Source organism: Miniopterus schreibersii, assembly GCF_964146895.1.
Source record: "Miniopterus schreibersii genome assembly, chromosome: 5".
Lineage (NCBI taxonomy): Eukaryota > Metazoa > Chordata > Mammalia > Chiroptera > Miniopteridae > Miniopterus > Miniopterus schreibersii.
The window spans coordinates 50,212,983-50,235,015 of NC_138106.1; the positions used below are offsets into that span (position 1 = coordinate 50,212,983).

At 36.2% G+C, this 22,033-nt stretch overlaps 1 protein-coding gene across 3 annotated transcripts in view; it reads right to left on the reverse strand.

Annotated features, from left to right (window-relative positions):
• The window catches only part of TIMMDC1 (translocase of inner mitochondrial membrane domain containing 1), a 31,907-nt gene extending 10,130 nt beyond the window's left edge, over nucleotides 1-21,777 (reverse strand). Inside the window, exons 1-6 of one of the 3 annotated variants that reach the window (XM_081138623.1) lie at nucleotides 21,679-21,765; nucleotides 21,342-21,564; nucleotides 18,897-19,062; nucleotides 15,518-15,606; nucleotides 14,941-15,008; nucleotides 8,162-8,240 (exon numbers count right to left, since the gene is read on the reverse strand). In XM_081138623.1, coding sequence (XP_080994749.1) covers nucleotides 8,162-8,240; nucleotides 14,941-15,008; nucleotides 15,518-15,606; nucleotides 18,897-19,062; nucleotides 21,342-21,550 — 611 coding nt within the window. In that variant the 5' untranslated portion in view covers nucleotides 21,551-21,564; nucleotides 21,679-21,765. Of the gene's footprint in view, nucleotides 1-8,161; nucleotides 8,241-14,940; nucleotides 15,009-15,517; nucleotides 15,607-18,896; nucleotides 19,063-21,341; nucleotides 21,565-21,678 lie in introns of all 3 variants that reach the window. The other 2 variants (XM_081138625.1, XM_081138624.1) reach the window with 2 other exon arrangements.
• Nucleotides 21,778-22,033: the final 256 nt, after the last annotated feature.

Here is a 22,033-nt window from a genome sequence, read left to right on the forward strand (position 1 = left end):
TATAAGGATGCTCAAGGATATTAGTAAGACTATTAAAAAAACAAGTGAGACCATCAATGACATAATAAAGTACCAATCAGAAATGAAGGCTACACGAACTGAAATGAAGAATAATTTACAGGGAATCAACAGTAGAAGAGAGGACGCTGAGAATCAAATCAGCAATTTGGAACACGAGGGAACAAAAAACACCCAACAAGAGCAAAAAGAAAAAAGAATCCAGAAATATGAAGATAGTATAAGGAGCCTTTAGGACAATTTCAAGCAGCCCAACATTCATATTATTGGGATGCCAGAAGGGGAAGAAAGAGACCAAAAATTTGAAAACCTATTTGAAAAAATAATTACAGAAAACTTCCCCTACTTGGGGAAAGAAATCGACGTACAAGTCCAGGAAGCACAGAGGGTCCCAAACAAGAGGACCCAAAGAGGCCCACAGCAAGACACATCATAATTAAAATGCCAAAGGTTAAAGACAAAGAGAGAATCTTAAAAGCAGCAAGAGAAAAGCAGTTAGTTACCTACAAGGGAGCACACATATGACTGCCAGCTGATTTCTCAACAGAAACTTTGCAGGCCAGAAGGGAGTGGCACGAAATATTCAAAGTGATGAAAAACACGGAACTACAACCAAGATTGCTCTACCCAGAAAAGCTATCATTTAGAACTGAAGGTCAGATAAAGAGCTTCTCCGACAAGCAAAAGCTAAAAGAGTTCATCACCACCAGGTCAGTACTACAGGAAAAGTTGAAGGGTCTTCTTTAAGAAGAAGCTAATGAACAAAAGAATCTGACGAACTAAACAGATCCAGAGACATTGACACATGCAACAGACGATCATATTTCAGAGGAAAGAGGGAAGGGGGGTGGAGGGTCGGAAGAGATTAACCAAAGAAGTTATATGCCTATGTACATAACCCATGAAAAAAGACAATACGGGGTGAAGGCCTGGGGAGGAGGTGGGAGTGAGGTGGAGGGGGTCAATTGGAGGGAAAAATGGGACACTCGTAATACTTTCAACAACAAAGATAAATTAAAAAAAAAAAAAAAGTTAAAAAGAGCCCTGGCCTGTGTGTGGCTCAGTTGGTTGGAGCATCATCCTGGTGGCAGGTTTGATTTCTGGTTAGGGCACATACCCAGGCTGCAGGTTCTATCCCCGGTTGGGGCACGTGTGGGTAGCAAAAATCTCTTCCTACTCCCTCACTCTCTCTAAGATCAATTTTTAAAAAAGAAGTTAAAAAGAAAGAAAAAGGCTCCATTGTTATCCCTTCATCTCCTCCATGGATTTCACAAGTCTTTGTTACTCCCTAAAATAAGAAAAAAAAAAGAACAGCCAAATTTTTGAGATTACAGCATGTCTTAATACAGAAGAATGTATCAATGTTTTTGCTACTGAACATATCTATTTCACACATGTATGAATACTTCTTAATTCAAAATTTTCTGGCGGTATTAAATAAAATCCTGAGGAGCATATCTTTTTTGCTGTTGAGAGTACTTTTTTAACATCTGTATGATAAAAAGCTTTAAATTTAAAAGTCTCCAGCAATATTAGAAAATTCTATTATACAAATGTTAGCAGTATTATAATGATTTACAGTTCAAAAGAGAATGTCTATCTTCATAAAAAGAGATATAATAGAACTTGTAACTACCACATAATTTCCCCCCCAAAGACAAATCAAATCAATACTTTAACTCTACGGTTTTCTCAAAGTGAGGCAGTGCACCTTTCTCCACAAAGGAAAAGAACAGTGCTTTGTGCCATCATTGGGTTTATCTGTAAGTGTTCTGAATATGCATAATTATCCAGTGTCTTATAAACCTGCAATAACAGGGATCTGAATATTCTACACTTGAGAATGTAGAATAGCCTTTGAGAAAAGATACTCCACTTTCTGAAGAGAGTTGAAAGGATTGGCGTAAGTTCTTGTTCTCATTCAATAACCACCTGGTTAGCGCTAAGAAAGCATCAAACACATCTAGAGGAAGGGGGGTGTTACTTTTAGAATGACCACCTGCCTTTCATAGGTGATACCTGGTAGAAGTTTAAATTGACTGTTTCAAGTGATACAGAATGCAAGAGGAGGCTGAGGCTATTAGACCTATAAACATTGGCAGTTGTGTCTAAATCTCCTCATAATATTTAATAACACACAAGAAATGCTGTTGAAGTCACCATTTAGGAAAATATATCAGACGACTAAGGAGCAGACAGCAGAGTTACCTAAGTGCACAGAAATGTAGCAGCTCCTGAAATTGAGGAATCAAGCATGCTAGCAATCACGTAAGAGGCCAGCAAGCAGTGCTACAGACCCCCCCAGGAAATCCAGACCTCAGAGGAAATCTTTTTCCACAATGTATCAAGATCCCTGTTGGAGGGATTACAAATCCCTGAAGCAATGATTTCTAGAAGACACTGAAAGGCAGTAGATACTGTAGAATCATTCTCCATAATCTACCAGTGAGGATGCCCAACTGGATGCTCAGAAGTTGTTGGTGGGAATGCACACTGGAAAACAGTTTGGAAGTTTCTAAGAAAGTTAAACATACATTTATCACATGAGCCAGGGAATCCACTTCTAGATATTTACCCATGAGAAATTAACACTTATGTATACACTAAAATCCAAGTGTACATGTTTATAGAAATTTTATTCTAATCATCAGAAACTGGAAACAAACTAAATGTCTTTTAATAGGTAAAAAAATACTTTGTTAATCATAGGTTGTTTGTAGATGCCCTTTGTAATGTTGCAGATGTCCTCTTATATTCCTAGCTTGTTGAGAGTATTTATAATAAATGGAGGTTACTTTTCTTCTTTATCTATTGAAATGATCACATGGTTTTATTTCTCTAGTATATTGATATGCCAAATTATATAGTTTGATTTTTAAACTTAAATGAAACTTGCATGCACAGGATAAAACATACTTTGTTATGATGTATTTTTTGATCCATATGTTGTGTCATTGGGCTCTATTTAAATATTGTTTTGAGAAATGTATCTATTCTCAAAAGAGATGATATAATGGCCTGTAGTTGGCCTATCTTAAAATGTCTATCTTTGGCCTGGCCAGGCATGGCTCAGAGGCTGAGCATCAACCTAGGATCTAGGAGACAGTGGTTTGATTCCCGGTCAGGGCACATGAAGGGTTGTGGGCTTGATTCCCAGTTGGGGGCGTGCAGGAGGCAGCCAATCAATGGCTCTCTCATCATTGATGTTTCTATCTCTCTCTCTCCCTTCCTCTCTCTGAAATCAATAAAGATATATTAAAAAAAAAAAAAGGTCTATCTTTGGTTTTGGAAGCAGGGTAATTATGGCCTCAAAAATGAGTTGGTAAATATCTCCTCCTCTTCTATTTTCAAGGAAAGCTTGTATAGAATTTACATTATTTCTTAAGTCAACTTTTTTTTAAAAATATTGAACTATTATTTTTGATGCAATGTTTATTTTGGTTTTGTTTTTTAATTTTTTAAAAAATATATATCTTTATTGATTTCAGAGAGAGGAAGAGGGAATAGAAACAGAAACATCATGATGAGAGAGTTGTCATTGATCGGTTGCCTCCCACACGCCCCCAACTGGGGATTGAGCCCGCAACCCAGGCATGTGCCCTGACTGGGAATTGAACCGCAATCTCCTGGATCCCACGTTGACACTCAACCACTGAGCCATGCCCAGCTGGGCTAAGTCAGTTTTTAAAGAATTTACCAGTGAAGTTGTCTAAGCATGGAGTTTTCTTTTATTGGAAAGTTTTAAACTATAAGATCGATTTTTTATAATACACATGGACTACTTGGATTGCTTCTTCCTCATGAGCTTTGGTATGCAGCTTTTAAGGAATCTGTCCAATTCATCCAAGTTGTAGGAGATAGGGACATAAAATATTCCCTAATATTTCTTTTTCATACTTTATATGCTATCAGGGTCTGTCAAGTTGTCCCACTTTTTATTCCTATATTGATCATTTGTTTTCTCTCTTCTTCATTTGGTTGGTCTGGTTAGCAGCTTATTAATTATATTAATTTTTCCAAATAACCTAATGATTTCATGATTTTTCTGTATTGATTTTCTGTTTTTTATTTCATTCATTTTAATTTCTTATCTTTATTTTCTTCCTTCTGCTTGTTTTGGGTTTTATTCCCTTTTACTAACTGGTTAAGCCGGAAGCTTAGATTATTAATACGTGACACTTTTCTTCTTTTCTAAGAGTCCTTGATGCTCCCTGGCCGATGTGGCTCAGTTTGCTGAGTGTCATCCTGTGAAACAAAAGGTCACCTTTTGATTACCAGTCAGGGCACATGCCCAGATTTTGGGTTTCATCCCAGGTTAGGGTGCATGCAGGAGGCAAACCGATAGATGTTTCTCATATTGATGTTTCTCTCTCCCCCTTTTCCTTCCTCTCCCTCTAAAACCAATAAAAACATATATATTTTTTAAAAGAGTACTTGATGCTACGTATTTACCTCTAAGCTCTACTTTAGCAGCATCTCATACATTTTGAAATGTTGTGTTTTATTTTCATTCACTCCAAAATATTTCTAAATTTCCTTGTGACTTCCTGTTTTACCAACTGGTGACTTACAAGTGTGAGGTTTAATTTCTAAATACTTTCAGATATTTCTACTACCAATTTCTAGTTTAATTCTACTAGGTCTAGGAAACATAGTTTACTTCATGTTTTAAAATTTAATATGGCATATTTTATGGTCCAGAATGTGATCTACCTTGGTGAATGATCGATGTGCACTTGAAAAGAATGTGTATTATTCTGCTTCTGTACTGAGTGCACTGTAAGTACAATTAGCTCAAATATGTTGGTCATATTTTTTATGCTTATTAATTTTTTATTTGTTCTATCAATTACTGAGATAGAAATGTTGAATTCCTTCACGATAATTGTGGACTTGACTATGTTTTCCTTTCATTTCTAACAGGTTTTGCTTTATATATTTTGAAGCTATGTTTTTATCAGAGACAGGAAGGGAGAGGGAGAGAGAGAGATAGAAACATCAATGATGAGAGAGTCATTGATCGGCTGCAGCCCACAACCCAGGCATGTGCCCTGACCGGGAATCGAACCCTGATCTCTTGGATCCTAGGGTCGACACTCAACCGCTGAGCCATGCCCGGCTGGGCGAAGCTATGTTTTTAGAAACACACACATTTAGGATTATTATGGCTCCTTGGTGATTTAAGCCCTTTATTATTATAACATATACCTCTTGATGTTTATTGCTCTGAAGTCTACTTTGTCCTATGTTAATAGTTAATCCAACTTTCTTTTGATAGTTGATGGCCTGATAAGTCTTTTCCCACATCTTTACCTTTAACCTATTTGTACCTGAACTCCATTTGATAAATAACTTTATATCTCTGTCTTGCCTATCTCACAGGGCTACTGTGAAGATTAGATGAGATAATGTAAATGTTACATACATGCTAGGTTTGATGATTATTTTAAGATTTTGCAGGTCTTGTAAAAGAAGTATTTTAGGAAGATTAATTTATCAGGGATATACAGAATAGGTAAGATGGACTAGGCTGGAGGGTGAAGATCATATCTGGAAGCAGTTTCAGTAATCTAGTCATTAGGTGATGAGGGTCTTTAACAGTGTTCTAGACATGTTCAACTCGCCCTTTCCAATACTTCCTCACACTATTTTCAACACAATTGCATTTGATGACAAGATATTGAAAATGCTATACATCCAGCCTTGCAGAGATTCTGTTCTGTTCTCAAGAGGTTATCCCACCATAATCAAGAACTCTGGCTTACAAAATTCCATGTTAAGTAAATTTCTAAAACTTAAAGAATCTTTTGAACTGAGGACATTTTAGAATCTTTCATATATTAACATTCATTAATATATACATTTTTATGTCTATATGTAAAATATCTCAAGGCTCAGGAGCTGTACTTTTATGTTCCTGGTCACATCCCATTCCACAGGTAAAATGATTAATCCAACTGCCTGATGCATTTTGTTTAGATAATCTAGTTTCATGTCAAGTATATTATTATTATTTAATTAGAAAAAAAATCCAAGTATTTATTTAAAATACCAAGAATATTTAAAGGAGCAGACCTTAGAACCTTGGATAATTTTATGTTAGCAGAGTCTGGCAGGAATATTCAGATGCAAACATTTTGAAATGTATCATTAAAATTAAACATGACAGTAATAGAGAAAAAAATGTGTAGAGAAAAATTTAAATCATCACAATGATTATAACATGTCCAGCTCTTTCTTGCTAATTTACTGTTCCTTAAGTTAGATACTTCATCACTAAAATTCCCAGCAATATGTAGGATTGATATAATTGGTTTCCACCTATCTTGCTATGTTTTTTTCCCTTTATATTATAAATATTAAATAAGTAATAATGGTATACATTTTCCATTTCATTTTACTAAAACTATTAGCATGGGAAGAAGACATAGGGGAAAATGTATCCTACGTGGCTTTGCATATAAAATGTTAAAACAATAAAATTTACACTGTGTTTAAATAGTATCACTGAAGATAAAACTACACTCTACATGGAGGATTGTGTGTTCAATTCAGGCCCTTGTCAGGAAATAGCTAAATCTTTCTTTCAAAAGGCCATAATAAAATGTTTCTCTTTATCCATGCAATTCAGAAAGATCATCAGAAGGATTAAGCATGCCATGAAAGAGTTACATAATTCTTGGCATTATAAACTTTTTTAAAAGAGCATTTTTCAGAGCATACTAGAAACCAGCAACATCTGCCTAATGTGGAACTTAACTACTTCAAAGAAATACCAAGGGACCAAAAAAAGGAGGGGTGGGGCTTTCTTTACATACTGAGTCTGTCACAGCATCAACTTATAATGTAAGTACATCTGAAAGAAAGACCTCCATAAATGGTGATAGTTTTATGTTAGTCAAGGCATGGAGGAATACTTAAATACACACACAAAAAAAATGGTCTATCAGCAAGAACAGATTGGAGGTATGATTCATATACCATAAAATTCAACTATTTAAAGTATGTAATTCAGTGTTCTTTCATGTATTTATGCAACCATCACTACTACCTAATCCCAGAACATTTTCATCACCCCAAAAAGAAAACTCATACCTATTAGCAGTCACTCCCTATTTGCCCTTCCTATAGCTCCCCAAATCACTAATCTTTCTGTCTCTGGATATGCGTATTACTGTATGAGGCCTTTTGTCTTGGGTTTAATTTAGAATACTGTTTTCATGTTGTAGTATGAATCAATGGCTCATTTTTTATGACTGAATATTATATAGTATGGTTATATTACATTTTATTTATTTATTGTCACTGGACAATGTTCTTATCCCAAGAGACACACACTGATGTACTTAGGGATGCAGGATTATGAGATATCTAATGACTTAATAAAAAAGAAAAAGAAATATACACATATCCACACACATACAGAGAGATAGACAACAAATATGGCAAAATATTAATAATTGGTAAATCTAAGTGAAGGGTATATGGGTGTTCAATTAACTAATTCATTCAATGTATTTTCCTGTAGGTACAGAATTTTTCAAAATAAAAAGAGAAGGAATTTTTTTAAAATTTATTAAACTAAAAAAAAAACCTGAAACTTTTTTTTTTAAATATATAAAATGTGCTTAACTTTCTTATTCCTTTTTCCTGCTCCTTATAAGTACCCTTGTTCAAACTACAAATAGTTTCAGGTGTTAATAATATTTAAAGAGTTTTTACCCAGTGAAAACTTTGGAAGTAAATGAACAACTGGGGGTAGAATTAGAACTGGACAGTCAAACCTACTACCATTACAAGGCTAGAGATCTTTCATAGGCTCTAAGTATTCTATTGGTTCTTTAGAAATTAATGAGATGCTTTAACAGGCAAGACATTAATGGAAGCTGTGTTAATTCAGAATCAAACCATGTTAGCCCTGCCGGGCGTGGCTCAGTGGTTGAGCATCGACCTAGGATCCAGGCGATCAGGGTTCGATTCCCAGTCAGGGCACATGCCCGAGTTGTGGGCTGCAGCCGATCAATGACTCTCTCATCATTGATGTTTCTCTCTGTCTCTCTCCTTCTCCTTTCCTCTCTATGAAATCAATAAAAATATATTAAAAAAAAAAAAAAAAAAAGAATCAAACCATGTTAACACTTACCCTAGCAAGGCTCCAATTATGCCACCAGCTACCATGCCAGGCAGGCCTAAATTTATTCTAAAAAGACTTCCTGTAACGGCTATTTAAAAACAAACACAGAAAAATGGCATTATTAAGTCATCTTTAAGCACTAGAATTCTGTTTTTAAATTTTCCTTCTAAAAAAGGGCATAAATACCTAAGTAAGCTTTCTGAGCCCAACAGTAATATACTATCACAACCTAGATTTCCTGAGTCTAAAATGCCGATACAGCTAGCTCCTCTTCTATTCTGCAGGTTCAAAGGAAGAAATGTTCCTCTTAGAAAACTAATTCTTCAATTTGTTCTATGGATTCAACCTCTTCTCATTTTGCTTCATTTTTGCTCACCTCCCTTAAAAACCTGTAATTTCTTTACTTCCACCTCTTTCATTTCTTCTTTCGTCAAGGAAAGCTTTCACCAAATAAACAAAAACCCCTGCAGCTTATGCCTTCCCCCTTTCTGTACTGCTACACTACACTTCTCAGGCAGGCCTGAAAAAGGGCAGCATCTGGCTTTACAATGCCACCTAGTGGCTTGTGCACGGGTCCTGTTTCCTTCCCACTGGGATTATATATCTAAAATGGTCATTCATTTTCCTCTTTTACTGTGCACAACACAACTAATGTATCTCAGGTAGTAACATTTTAAAATAAATTTATATTTATTATTTAAGTACTATTTATTATTTTTTTTTACATTTTCTAAAATTTCCAATTAACAAGAACAAAAGTCATCTTTAATTCCATTACCCAGAGACATTAATAAATTTGATCTTATTTGCTAGCTTTCTTTTCCAAACAAAATATTTTTTAAAAACCTATTAGAATAGCCAAAATCTGGAACACTAACACCAAATGCTGGTGAGGATGTGGAATGACAGAAACTCTCGTTCATTCCTGATGGAAATGCAAAATGGTACAGCCACATTGGAGGACAGTTTGGCAGTTTCTCGTAAAACCAAACATTCTCTTACCATATAATCCAGCAATCACACTTCTTAGTATTTACCCAAAAAAGTTTAAAACTTATGTCCACACAAAAATCTGCACATACATGTTTATAGTAGCTTTGTTCATAACTGTCAAAACTTGAAATCAACCAAGATGTCCTTTACTAAGTGATGGATAAATGAACTGTGTACATCCAGACAATGGACTATAATTCAGCACTAAAAAGAAATGAGCTATCAACTCATGAAAAGACAGGGAGGAACCTTAACTGTGTATCACTAAGTGAAAGACGCCAATCTGAAAACGCTACACACTGTAGCATTCTAACTGTATAATTCTTTTTACTGTATGGACATAGTAAAAAGATCAGTGGTTGCAGTGGGCAGGTTGGGGTTTGGGGATGAATAGGTAGAGCACAGCTTTTTAGGGCAGTGAAAATACTCTTTATGATACCATAATGATGGATGCATGTCATTATACATTTGTCCATAGAATGTGTAACACTAAGAGTGAATCCCAAGGTAAACTATGGACTTTGGGTGATAATGATGTGTCAGTTCTTCAATTGTAACAAACGTACCACTCTGGTAAGGGATGTTGATAATGGGAGAGGCTATATATATGTGGGAGGGGAGAAAGTATATGGGAAATCTTTGTATTTTCTGCCCAATTTTGTTGTGAAACTAAAACTGCTCTAAAAAATGAAGCCAATTTTTAAAAGCAGGAGAGGGAGAGAGGTGGGGCTTAGAAGCTGTGATCAGCCAAACATCAAAAACAGAGTCAGACTTTATTACAAAGAATCATGTTTTCTGTCAATAGAGATCATTTATTTATTTTTCAATCTGATGCTTTTTCTTTCTGTTGCCTGAATGCGCCGGCTAAAGCCCCTAGTAAAATACCAAATCCAAGTGTATTTATATCAAGCACATGCTTGAATCCAAGTGTATAAATCTTTGCCTTGGTCTTGGTTTTAGGGGAAAATCAGTCTTTCACCATTAAATATTAATTAGCTGTAGGTTTTTTCATAGATGACCTTTATCAGGTTAAAGAATTTCCCTTTTATTCGTAGTTGAGAGTTTTTTATCATGAACGTTGAATTTTTGTCAAGTGCTTTTACTTTTATACTAAACGTGAATTCCTTGGATAAATTCTACTTTGTCATGGTGTATAATCGTTATTTGTTGCTGGATTTTGATCACTAATATTTTGTTAAGGATTTTTGTGTATACATTCTTGAGGGATAGTGATCTATAGTTTTGTTTGCTATCTTCTTCTGGCTTTGGTATCAGAATAATACTAGTCTAATAGAATGAGTTGGGAAGTGTTCCCTCTTTCTCTATTTTCTGCAAGTCTGTGAAAGAAACTTCAAATAGCCAGGGAAGCCATTTCGTCATGAGCTTTTCTTTGCGAAAATATTTTTAAGTAAGTTTATTAATTTCTTAAGGACTATTCAGATTGTTCTATTTCTTAGGTAAATTTTGGTAATTTGTGTCTTTTTTTCTTGGCTGGTCTTGCTAAAGAACTGTCTATTTTGTTGATCTTTTCAAAGAATCAACTTTTTTTTCATTGATTTTCTTTATTGTTTTTTTCAATTTCATTGAGTTTTGTTCTATTTCTATTATTTCCCTCTGCTTTAGGTTTATTTTGCTTTTCATTTTTTTAGTTTTTAAAGGTGGCTGCTAGATTACTCAATTGAGATCTTTCTTCTTTTAAAATATAGGTATTTGTAGCTATAAATTTTCTTCTTAGTATTAATTTGGCTACATCTCATAAATTTTGATATAATGTGCTTTCATTTTCATTCAACTCAAAATATTTCTAATTTACCTTGTGATTCCTCTTTGGTTTATGGGTTATTTATAAATGTATGTTTAACTGCTGAATATCTGTGGATTTCCCCCAAATTTTTGTTGTTTAATTCCATTGAAAACAGAAAACATACTTTGTATGATTTCAATCCTTTAAAATCTATTGAAACTTGTTTTATGGCCTTGCATATGGTTTAGCCTGGAGAATGTCCCATGTGCACCTAAAAAGAATGTGTATACTGCTATCGTTGAGTGGAGTGTACCAGAGATGTTAGTAGGTCATATAGGTTGATAGTGTTGTTCAAGTCTTCTATATCTTTGTTGATTTTTCCCTCTATTTGTTCTATCCATTATTAAATGTGGGGTACTAAAGTCTTCAACATCTGTTATTGAGTTGTCTATTTCTCCTTCCAATTCAAAGTGTTTGCTTCATGTATTTTGGAGCTCTGTTGTTAAATGAACATATGTTTATAAAAATTATACCTTCTTGATGGATTGGTCCTTCTAACATTATAAAATGTCCTTCTGTCTCCAGCATTCTCTCTTAAAGTATATTTTGTCTGATATTAGTATAGTCTCACTCCAGCTCTTTTTCATCTCTTCTTTGTACTGTTTGCATAGTATATATATCTTTTTCTGTCTTTTTACTTTAAAACTATTTGTTTCTTTGAGCCTAAAGTATGTCTCTTGTAGACAGCATATAGTCAGATTTTTAAAAATACAGTTGGACAATCCTCTGTTATTGATGGGAGTATTTAATCATTCATATTTAATGTTATTATTGATATGGTCGGATTTAGGTCTGTCATTCACTATTTGTTTTTCTAAATATCTTCCTTCCTTTTTGACCTTGTTACTACTTTTAAAAGTTACTTTCTTATTACTTTAAGGATTACACTATGCATCTCAATTTATCACAATCTACTTCAGATCAGTACTAATTTAATTCCAGTAAAATGTAGAAACATTGTTCCAATATAGCTCCACTCCTCTCCCATCTTTGTGTGTGTGTGTGTGTGTGTATTTACTTAAAAACAATACAATGCTATTATTATTTTATACAACCATATATATTTTTAAGAGGGGGGGAATAATAGAAACAATAGATTTATGAAGTCTTTTATATTAACCTACATAATTACCATTTCCAGTACTTTTCATTTCTTCCTGTGGAGTCAAGTTACTATATCCTTGCTCCAATATATTTCCATTTCTTCCCTCTCTTTTGTGCTATTAATGTCATATATAGTTTTAAATGTTATATACCCAATGCTTCAGTTTTTTTTATTATTTTATGTAACTGGTTTTTTTAGATCTGTTAAAAGAAAATTATTGTTTACGCTGCCTTTAATAATTACTTAGATAATTATCTTTATCAATGCTCTTTAATTCTTCATGTAGATCCCAGTTACCATCTGGTACAACTTCCTTTCAACCTAAAGAACTTCCTTTAGTATTTTTGTAAGGCAGGTCTGCTATCAACAAATTCTGTTTATCTGACTTTTTTTTGCCTTCAATTTTATAGGATTGTTTACTAGATATAAAACTTTTATAGACATCTATAAGATATAGACATCTTATTCTTTTCAGCATTTTGTCATTCTGCTGCGTCTGGCATCCACCATTCTCCTGAAAGTCAGCTGTTAATCTTATTGGGTGTTCCTGTATGAGTTTATTTTTTTCTTGCTGCTTTCAAGATTTTCTCTTTGCCTTCCAAAAGTGTAACTATGATGAGTCTAGGTGTCAATCTTCATGTTTATTCTTCTTGGAGTTTGTCGAGCTTCTTGGATGTGTAAATCAATGTTTTTCATCAAATTTGGGGAGTTTGTGGCCATAATTTAAAATGCTTTTTCTGCCCCTTTCTTTCCTCTTTATCTAATATTACCATCACACATGCTGGTGTTCTTGATGGTGTCTTATAGATCTCTTAGACTCTGTTCATTTCTCTTTTTTAAATGCTGTCCCTTACAAGAGACAATCCATATTGAACTATCTTCAAGTTCACTGATTCTCTTATGCTATCTCAAATCTATTGTTGAGTTTCTCCTCTCCAGTGACATTTTAATTCCATTATTGTACACTTATAAACTCCAAAATTTTCTTTTAATAATTTCTATCTTTATTGATATTCTCTATTTAATGAGTCATTATCATATTTTAATTCTTTAAAAATGGCTTGAAGTTGTTTGTCTGCTATGTCAAACAGATAATCCCTGTCAGACACAGTCCCAATGAGTGTCTTTTTTAATCCCATTTTTGCATATCTTGTGACTTTGTTGTTTTTGAAAACTGGGCATTTTAGGTAATAAATTATAGCAACTCTGGATTTGGAATATCTCCCTACCCAAGGGCATGGCTGTGGTTCTTTGTTTATGGAATGACTTGCCTGGACCAATTCTATAGTTTTTTTTTTTTTCTGTAGAGTGCAGCCATTGATGTCTCTGCTCAGGTTTTATTTTTATGTCTGGCTTCCTAGGAATCACAACAGCTTAGCAGTTAGCCAATGATTTGTCAGAGGTTATTCTTAAACATCTGAAGCCGGTAAAGCTTCCATCTTTTGTCAATGACTCTGTCTGTGGCTTGAAGAATGTATTCAAAGTTTAGGCAATTTACAAATCTTTTCTGGCTTTTACTTTCCATGTTCACAAGGACTCACAATTAACCAAGATAAGTAGCTTGCCAGGGCTCTCACCAGTGTCTCCTGAGTATGCATGGATACTTACACATGTGCACAGCTTTCTAGAGTTCTAGGGATTAGCAGAATCTTATTAAAGCCCTCTTTGGCTGTTTTGTTCCCTGTTAAGTCTGCCTCAACTGCCAGTGTGTTGCTTGCCCCAAACAATATCAAAACCTCAGGTTAGCTGTGATATTGTCCTTCCCTGACAGTTTGCAGTTGTTTTCAACAATACCCACAGGCATGGAATGTTCTGTGCTCTGCTCCAAATAAGGTCAGCTACCGCAAGCAGCAGAACTGTTGATCCTCCCAGCCTGTCCTGCTCTTGTAGAACTTCTACATCATGGGGCTGGGGCTTAGGGGGTGGGAGAAGCCCCAGGCTGAAACACTACTGATTCCCATTGAGTGTTTGATATATATGGCAGTAACTTCACCTACATTTCTTAAAATAATACTTTAATACAGTAAGCCCTCCCTATCTATGGGTTCCACATCTGTGGAGTCAACTAACTGCAGATTGAAAATATTCAGAAATAAAAATCCCAGAAAATATACAAAAGCTAAACTTGAGTTGCCACACACTCAGCACTGTGCTGAATCCAAGTGAATGAAGTGATGTGCAGGCATACCCTGTAGCTTATGTGTAAGCACTATGCCATTTTATATAAGGGACTTGAGCATTTGTGGATTTTGCTATCCACTAGAAGGGGGGAATTGTGGCGGGTGATGTTCTAGAACCAATCCCCAATGGATACTGAGGGACAGCTGTACTTTTTTTTTCCATTTTCATTTTAATTATCTACCAGAGGTAGTGAGCTTTAAAATAAAACTCAAACTCTTACATGAAAAAGCTGGTCTCTTTCTACTTTACTTTGCCAATTTCATCTCAAGCCACTCTTACCCTCATTCACTGTGTTTCAGTCATATTATCCTGCTTTTGAGAAACGCTCCCTCTGCCTAGGCTACACTTCTTCGTGAGTCTTGCTCCTTCCCATTCTTCAGGTATTGGCTTAAATGTCACTTCCTCAAAAAGGTCTCCTCTGATCACCCTGTCCACATTAGACCCCACTGTCCCACCTATTTGGTACTTTCTATCATAACAACCTGCTCTTCCCATCCACATTAGACTGTAACACTCCATGAAAGCTAAGACCTTTTCAGTTTTGTTCACCAAGTATACCAAGGACCAAGCATAATACTCTCCATGCATTTTGCATGAATGTGTAGTAAGGCAACTAAAGGATTCAGTAGCTACATCTTGTAAGTCCTTACATATTTCCTAAATCATTTTTGAGATTGAAAAACAAACAGAACAAAAATGTCTTACCTCCTGCAGTGACAAAATGGCTTAGGGCATTTTTATCTCGGTATACACTTAGGCCAGTGTTCACTGTGCTGGAAGGAGGGAGGAGGAGGAAAACATAAGATGCGAAGCATATCCCATTTACCTTCCTAAATGCAACTTTCACCAAAGAGCTATGGATTAGTTCAGAAGAGCCTACTATGTCCATCCCTGGCCCCAGTCCAAGTCCTTGAATGTGTTTCAGATTGCTAACATGCCTGTGGGGTTCTACATGCACCTTCTCCTGCTGAAGAATGAACCAAAGAACAATCAAATTTCTGGAATAAGCATTCACTTAAAAACAGAAGTGTAAAGAAGAGTTTTGCAGAATTTCTCTTACTTAGGAGCCTTGCACCTACTTTGATACTAGTTGACTGACCTGTACTCACGAATGAGAAAATTTCAACTGGACCAATCTTTTGCATAGATAGGTAACAGTTCTGGAGAAAAAGCTATTATGAATCACTTTCACATGGGTGTTGTTTTCATAATCCTACTTGCTCAAAAGATGTGCTAATAAAAGAATATCAAGATCCTCTGTCACAGTTCAGACAGAACTTACTTGAATATAGTCACAAACAATGCAGTTCTCCAACTCCAGCGCCAGCCATACCGGATGAAGCCTCGTGTGGCAGCACGATGTGCAGATTGCTAAAGTTAATAAAAAGGCCATGAGGTTTCAAGACATCTTAATACTTTCCTTATTCTAAAACTGTGGTGGAGGGATGTCGGCTATGGATTAGGCAGGGACACTTAAACAGAAACAATAGAAAATCTCTATAAATACCATTCCTTAAGAACTGAAGCTTAAGCAAAAGTTCCAGGTGCATCCTATTCTCTCAGGAGATAGAAAAGAAACTAAGCATTGCCAGTGTCAACCAAGTAATCCATCAATTAAGTATCCCTGAGAATCTATATGGCAAACACCATAACAGCTATAAAATAAGTATTAGATGTGACACTTTATTTCCCCCCCCAAGAAATCTTGGGGAAAAGAAAAACAAAATAAAGAACTGAGCAAATGGTAAATTAAAGGGTAAGGATTAAAGTAATGTGGATGTGTAGGAAAGGAGAGGGGAAGAAGAAAAACCTAACATTTACTGACAGCGTTCTATATAAAAGTTGTGTTAACATATCACATCATTTGATCTTTACATTTTCTTCAGGCAGGCATTTTAGTTTCAACTAAAGTATAGAAAGGAAGTTTCTAACCAACATCACTCAGCCAATAAGGAATAAAGTCAGAATTGAAAGGTAGATTGTCTGTCTCCATAGCCCACTGTCACTAGACCACCATAAAAGCAGGTCTGGTATAATATTGTGAAGGTCAATTTTTCTGGGTTTTTTAAGAATCAGAGAAAATCCCTGATTTTAAACTACTATATGATACTGGGCAAATCAAAACCAATCTGAAAGGTATCAGTATGAACTCATGGCTTTTAATAAGTAGATAGATACAGAAATAGATACAGATGTAGGAATGTGTATATGAATATAAATCTCTCTCTCTCTCTCTCTCACACACACACACACTTCCTGTCTGACACCCCAGTAGCAACGACCATACTTAGCACCAGATCTTGTTCTCTAAATACCATTTTCCACTAAAAGAAATTACTCACTTGGTGAAATGGCTCATTCCTGCTTGAAAAGCAAAGGAACAGCCAGGAGTACCTTGCTGTACCAAAAAGTAAAGGCATCTCAAAGAACGATGGGGACAAAGCAAAATGACACAAGGTCTAGCTTGAAGGGGCTCCAACTGTCCAGATCTATGCCAATTTGAGTATCAAAAGAAATGATGATAATAATGGATTATAAACCCACAGAATAAAATAAGAAACCATGAGTCCATACTGAATAAACTAAATGGATAGACAGATAAATAGAGGGGAAGTGAAAAATCTTCCTGATAGTAGAATACTAACCAATAAATGTAGATGAAATGATAGAATCAGAAAATGGCCGTTTGCCCAGGCCTGTTCAGTGGTTAGAGTATCAGCCCGTGTACCAAAGGGTCATGGGTCCAACTCCTGGCCAAGGGCACATACCTGGGTTGCAGGCTCAATCCCTAGCCCTGGTCAGGTCTCGTGGGGGAGGCAACAGATTGATGTCTCCCTCACATTGATGTTTCTCTCTTTCTCTCCTTTCTCCCTTCCACTTTCTCTAAAAATCAATGGGAAAAATATCCTCATGTGAGGATTAACAACGAAAAAGAAAATGGCCATTTGGCAACCACCACAGTAATAACTGTTTTCATACAAGAATCATTATTGAATGTTAAAAATAGAGAACTAGAGGGTAGACATTTGATGAAAAATAGGATATATGCATAGTCTCAAAGTATCTAGTAAGTATCCATAAGGTAATATAGGGCAGTGATTTTCAACCTTTTCATCTAATGGCACACATAAACTAATTACTAAAATTCTGTGGCACACCAAAAAATGTATTATATTTTTTGCCGATAAAAAAAAAAGGTATAATTTTGATTCATTCACACTGGATGGTTATTGTTGCATTGGCTGTTGTCATTTTTTTATTTGAAAATCTAAGGGTAAAAGGTCAGTGACCCGGACTAAAAATTCTTGCAGAACAACGGTGTGCCTCTTGCGGCATACTGGTTGAAAATTGCTGACACACGGAGAAAAACAGTAACTTTATGGTGGATAAACCTTGCAAAGATCATCTTAACCAGGTGACTAAAGTAAACATCACCAGTAAAGAGACAAATAGGTATCATGGACTTGTGATATATTGTATCGAGAAGGATACAACATCCATTCTAGAGTATTCCTACTAAACACATAACCAGAATGTAATCATAAAAAAATCAAATAAATCCAAATTGAGGGAAATTCTACAAAATATATATAGCCCATAATCTTAAAAAATGTCAAAGTCAAGAAAGTCAAAGACAGACAGAGAAACTTCTGGATTAAAGGGGACTAGAGAGGCATGACAGGCAAATTCGACATTAGATCCTGGACCAGAAAATTTTATTTACTTTTCAAATAGATTATATTAGTGGGACAACTAGCAAAATTTATATCAAGTCTGTAGTAATTTCTCTATCACTGTAATTTCCTGATCTGAATAATTATATAAGAGAATGTCTCTCTTTTTAGGAAATAATGCTGAAGTATTCATCATGTCTATAACTTACTCTCAAGTAGTTCATTAAAAAAAAAGGCATTATACAGAAAAAAATTATAAAGAAAAAATGTGGTAAAATGTTAACATCTGGAGAATCTGGGTGAAAGGTATATAGGAATTTATACTTTTGAAACTTTTAAGTCTGACATAATTTAAAAATAAACAACAAAAACTGTGAGATGTAACTCCAGGTAAAACAGATTTGATGCAGACCTAACAAATGAGTTAGTACTCTATAAACTGTAAAGTTATGTTAATTATTGTTTTAGTGTGAACAAGTGTACTCCATGGAGGCTTTGTGAATAGGATAAATATGCCACAGCTGAGCCTTGATAATTTAGCAGATCAGAAATATTTTTCAAAAAATAGAGCTACAGCCCAGCCAGTGTGGCTCAGTGGTTGAGTGTCTACCCATGCACCAAGAGGCTGCTGGTTCAATTCCCCATCAGGACACGTGCCTGGGTTTCAGGCTTGATCCCCAGGAGGGTGTGTGCAGAAGACAGCCAATCAATGTTTCTATCTCTCCTTTCCTCTCTCTCTAAAAATCAGTAAAAACATTTAAAAAAGAAAATAGAGCTACAGTGGTGCTCCTGTCCAAAGATAAGTGGTCTGACAGGTCATGCATATGCACTTTAGCATTAGTACTTCCATTGTCACTAAGGATAGCCTTTGTTTCTTTACTTTGACATCTTAAACCCTCCCAACCTACCACCTAACTGAATGATTAAGTGTAAAGTGAATTGCTAAATTGGTGTGTCCTCAAATACTTTTAGAACACCAGTACCTACCACAGCATCGAACCGGTTATAATAAACTTCTGCTTGGCTCTGCTCAATGTAGCGCTTTTTAGCATGAATAAAAGCCGGTATTCCCCCATATGCCCAGCCAATGATGCCTGCTGAAACTGCTGCCCTATAAATATTCTCAAGTTCCTTTGAAGTTCTCTGACGTTCACTGAAACATCAAAAAACACAATGTTGTTTGGGATTAGTATATGTGTAATGCTCAGATAGTATGATCAGAATTATCCCAAATGCTAACACATTTTTCATTACAGGCTAAACCAATGAAATCTTTTGACGAATTAAATAGTGCAGTTATAAGTAACTCAAATTTCAGCCAAAACTAATCTATGCTGTTAGATATTAGACTAGTGGTTGGTTACTCTCGAGAAGGCAATGACTGAAGGGGACAAGGGGAGCTTCAGGGATGCTGGTAACAGTCTCTTGGTGTTGGGTTTATGGAAACTCATTGATCATGTATTTTTCTAGATGCATGTTATACCCCAATAAAAAGGTGTTTTTTTAAAGGTGCTTTTATTTGATGACTATTACAACTCTACTATACATCCTGGGAAGAGGAAGAAATTGAGTAGGATGTAGAGATCAAAATTTTCCTCTTCGAATTTTAAGCTAACTTTTGCAAATTACACATGAAATTTTAGGGCAATGTATGCAAGAATGAAACCTTAGATTTAAAAAAAAAAATTCAAAACCCTATCTTTTTTAATACTTCCAGTTTTATGTCATATTCAGATGGACCTGTACTAAAAAAAGTATTGAATGAGAAAACTCATGATGCAGTGGACAGCTGAGACCAACCTAAATAACAAGGAAAAACTGTTTAATTCAACTTATTACTCTCAACAGCATAAGAAACTAGAATTGCTAAGATGCCCTCTCAAGATGTCTTCCAGAAATTGCTCTAATGAATAGCTTCATTTGTTAAGTATTAAATTACTATAAATAATGACCCTACTAGGTACTATTAAATGTTAATTATTTACATTATTAACTTGCTTCTTCAGAGGCTGCACAAGTGTTTATCTAATTCTAATTGCCAATAACCGCATTTATGAAATCAGAATCAGTGAGTTTTTAGTTTCTGTATCTATGAGAGAAATCGAAACCTCTTAGAAAACTGTAATTGTTAGACTTATGTCAATAGGAAAAACTGTAATTGAACTTTATATTTTACCCTGTATAGTGAATAAGATAAAAAAAACAAACATTTACATAAAAGGTGGTCTATGATAGAATTCAGAAAAGAAAAAAATGTAAAATGGCTTAAGATTTAACAAGCAGGAGATATATATGCTTTGCCTCTTTTTCATCTTCTGAAAAATTCCATGACACAAGTGAGAGTTGTCCAATGCACCAAGAGGTTGCCAGTTCGATTCCCGGTCAGGGCACATACCTGAGTTTTGGGTTCTATCCCCAATTGGGGTACATACCAAAGGAAACCCATCAATGTCTATGTGTCTCTCTCCCCCTTCCTGTATCTAAGCATGTTGTCAGGTGAGGATTAAAAAAAAAAAAGATGAAATCTAAATAGTTATTAAATACAGGGTGTCCCAAAAATGTATACAAACTTTGAATAATTATTAATTTCAATGTATTAAATCTGAAAAGAAACATCAACTGAACTATCAGGAAAAAGTATGTATACATTTTTTTGGGATACCCTATATAATTCTGCCAATTTCCTTGCCCCAACTATATGACCCTCAGCAACAAAATAAAGCTTCAAAGTTAATTTAGCCACTTGGTAACACAATGTAGTATTGTAAAGTACTTCATGAAAGGGCAAACTTTTCACCAGTAATTGATAAATATATGAAATAAATCAAAGAATGAGTGAAATATCCTGAGTTTTTCATTAAAGTTAATTCAATTCAAAGGATTATCTTTTATTCTGAAATATCCTAATTTGTTAACCCAGCTAATATCTTCCACAAAGTGATGAGACAATAGGTACTATTTTTACATATTCCTTATTTGGAAGAATAAAAATTTTACAACTCTCTGCCCATCTCTCCAACTTCCACTTTTTGGAGGGGAGGTGGGCTACTGGTCATAACATATAGAAGTCTGGGATCAAGTGAAATTTGAAAAAGAATCCTGGAATGGGATCCTGCAGATATGGGTTCCAGAATCAATTCTAACACGAATTAGTTCAGTCAAATTCTTCTAATCTGTAAAATCAGAGTACCACACTAACACTGTAATAGCTCTGACTTATAAGTCTCACCCTTATCATTTGAAATCGTCCTGTCACCTACACAACTGCCAAATGGAAGTGACAGGATGCAAGCTTGCGGTACAACAATATTAGAAGCCCAAACCCCGTTAAAAAAATAAACCACACCACCCTGTGGTCCTCTGCCCCAGGATAAGCCAGGCTGCAGGACACTTCCCTCGCGGCCCCTCCCCACAGACCCTGGGCACTTTTACTCTTTGACAAACAGCTCCCGGAGGCGGTCCCATCCGGACTCCTGGTAATGGGGTTCTGGGACGTAGGGAGGCAGCTTCTGGTCCTGCACAAGGACCTCAGAATCGGCGGCCACGGAACTGGCGCCCACAGCTTCCGCAGCAAAAACCCTAGGGAAAGGCCCCAGCGCCCTGCAGAGGATGCTCCGTGGCGCCGGCGGCCGCACCTCCATGGCCCGCTCCGAACCTGCGGACAGACACAAGCTTGGTTCTCGGGGTACCAAGGCCTCTAGGAGACACCGTGGGAGAACGGTTAGGATAAATGCAAGAAAAAGTGGGTGAATCCCCGCGCCCTAGGTACCAACTTAACCACAGCCAGAGCTCTTGGTACTCCGTCCCTCGGTTCCCGGCCTCACTTTGGAGGTCCGAGGACACACGAGACAGGAAGTCCCGCCCCCACCAGGGCAAAGACCAAGGGGCGGGGCGACGGCGGGGACGGAGCCGAAAGCACTTCCGGTTGGCGGCGGGACGAAAGGCAACTGTCCGGAAGTGAGCCAGCAGCGCGTTGCCAAGCACAGCGCCGCTTGGTCCCGCCCCCTGGGCTTCCGGGGCCACACCACCTCCGGTCTGCGGCTGGCTTCAGGCGGCCCGTGTGGTCGCGGGCTACAGGAGTTTAGCGTATTTAAAACGCCGGAAATCCCACAGAGACGAGTAAG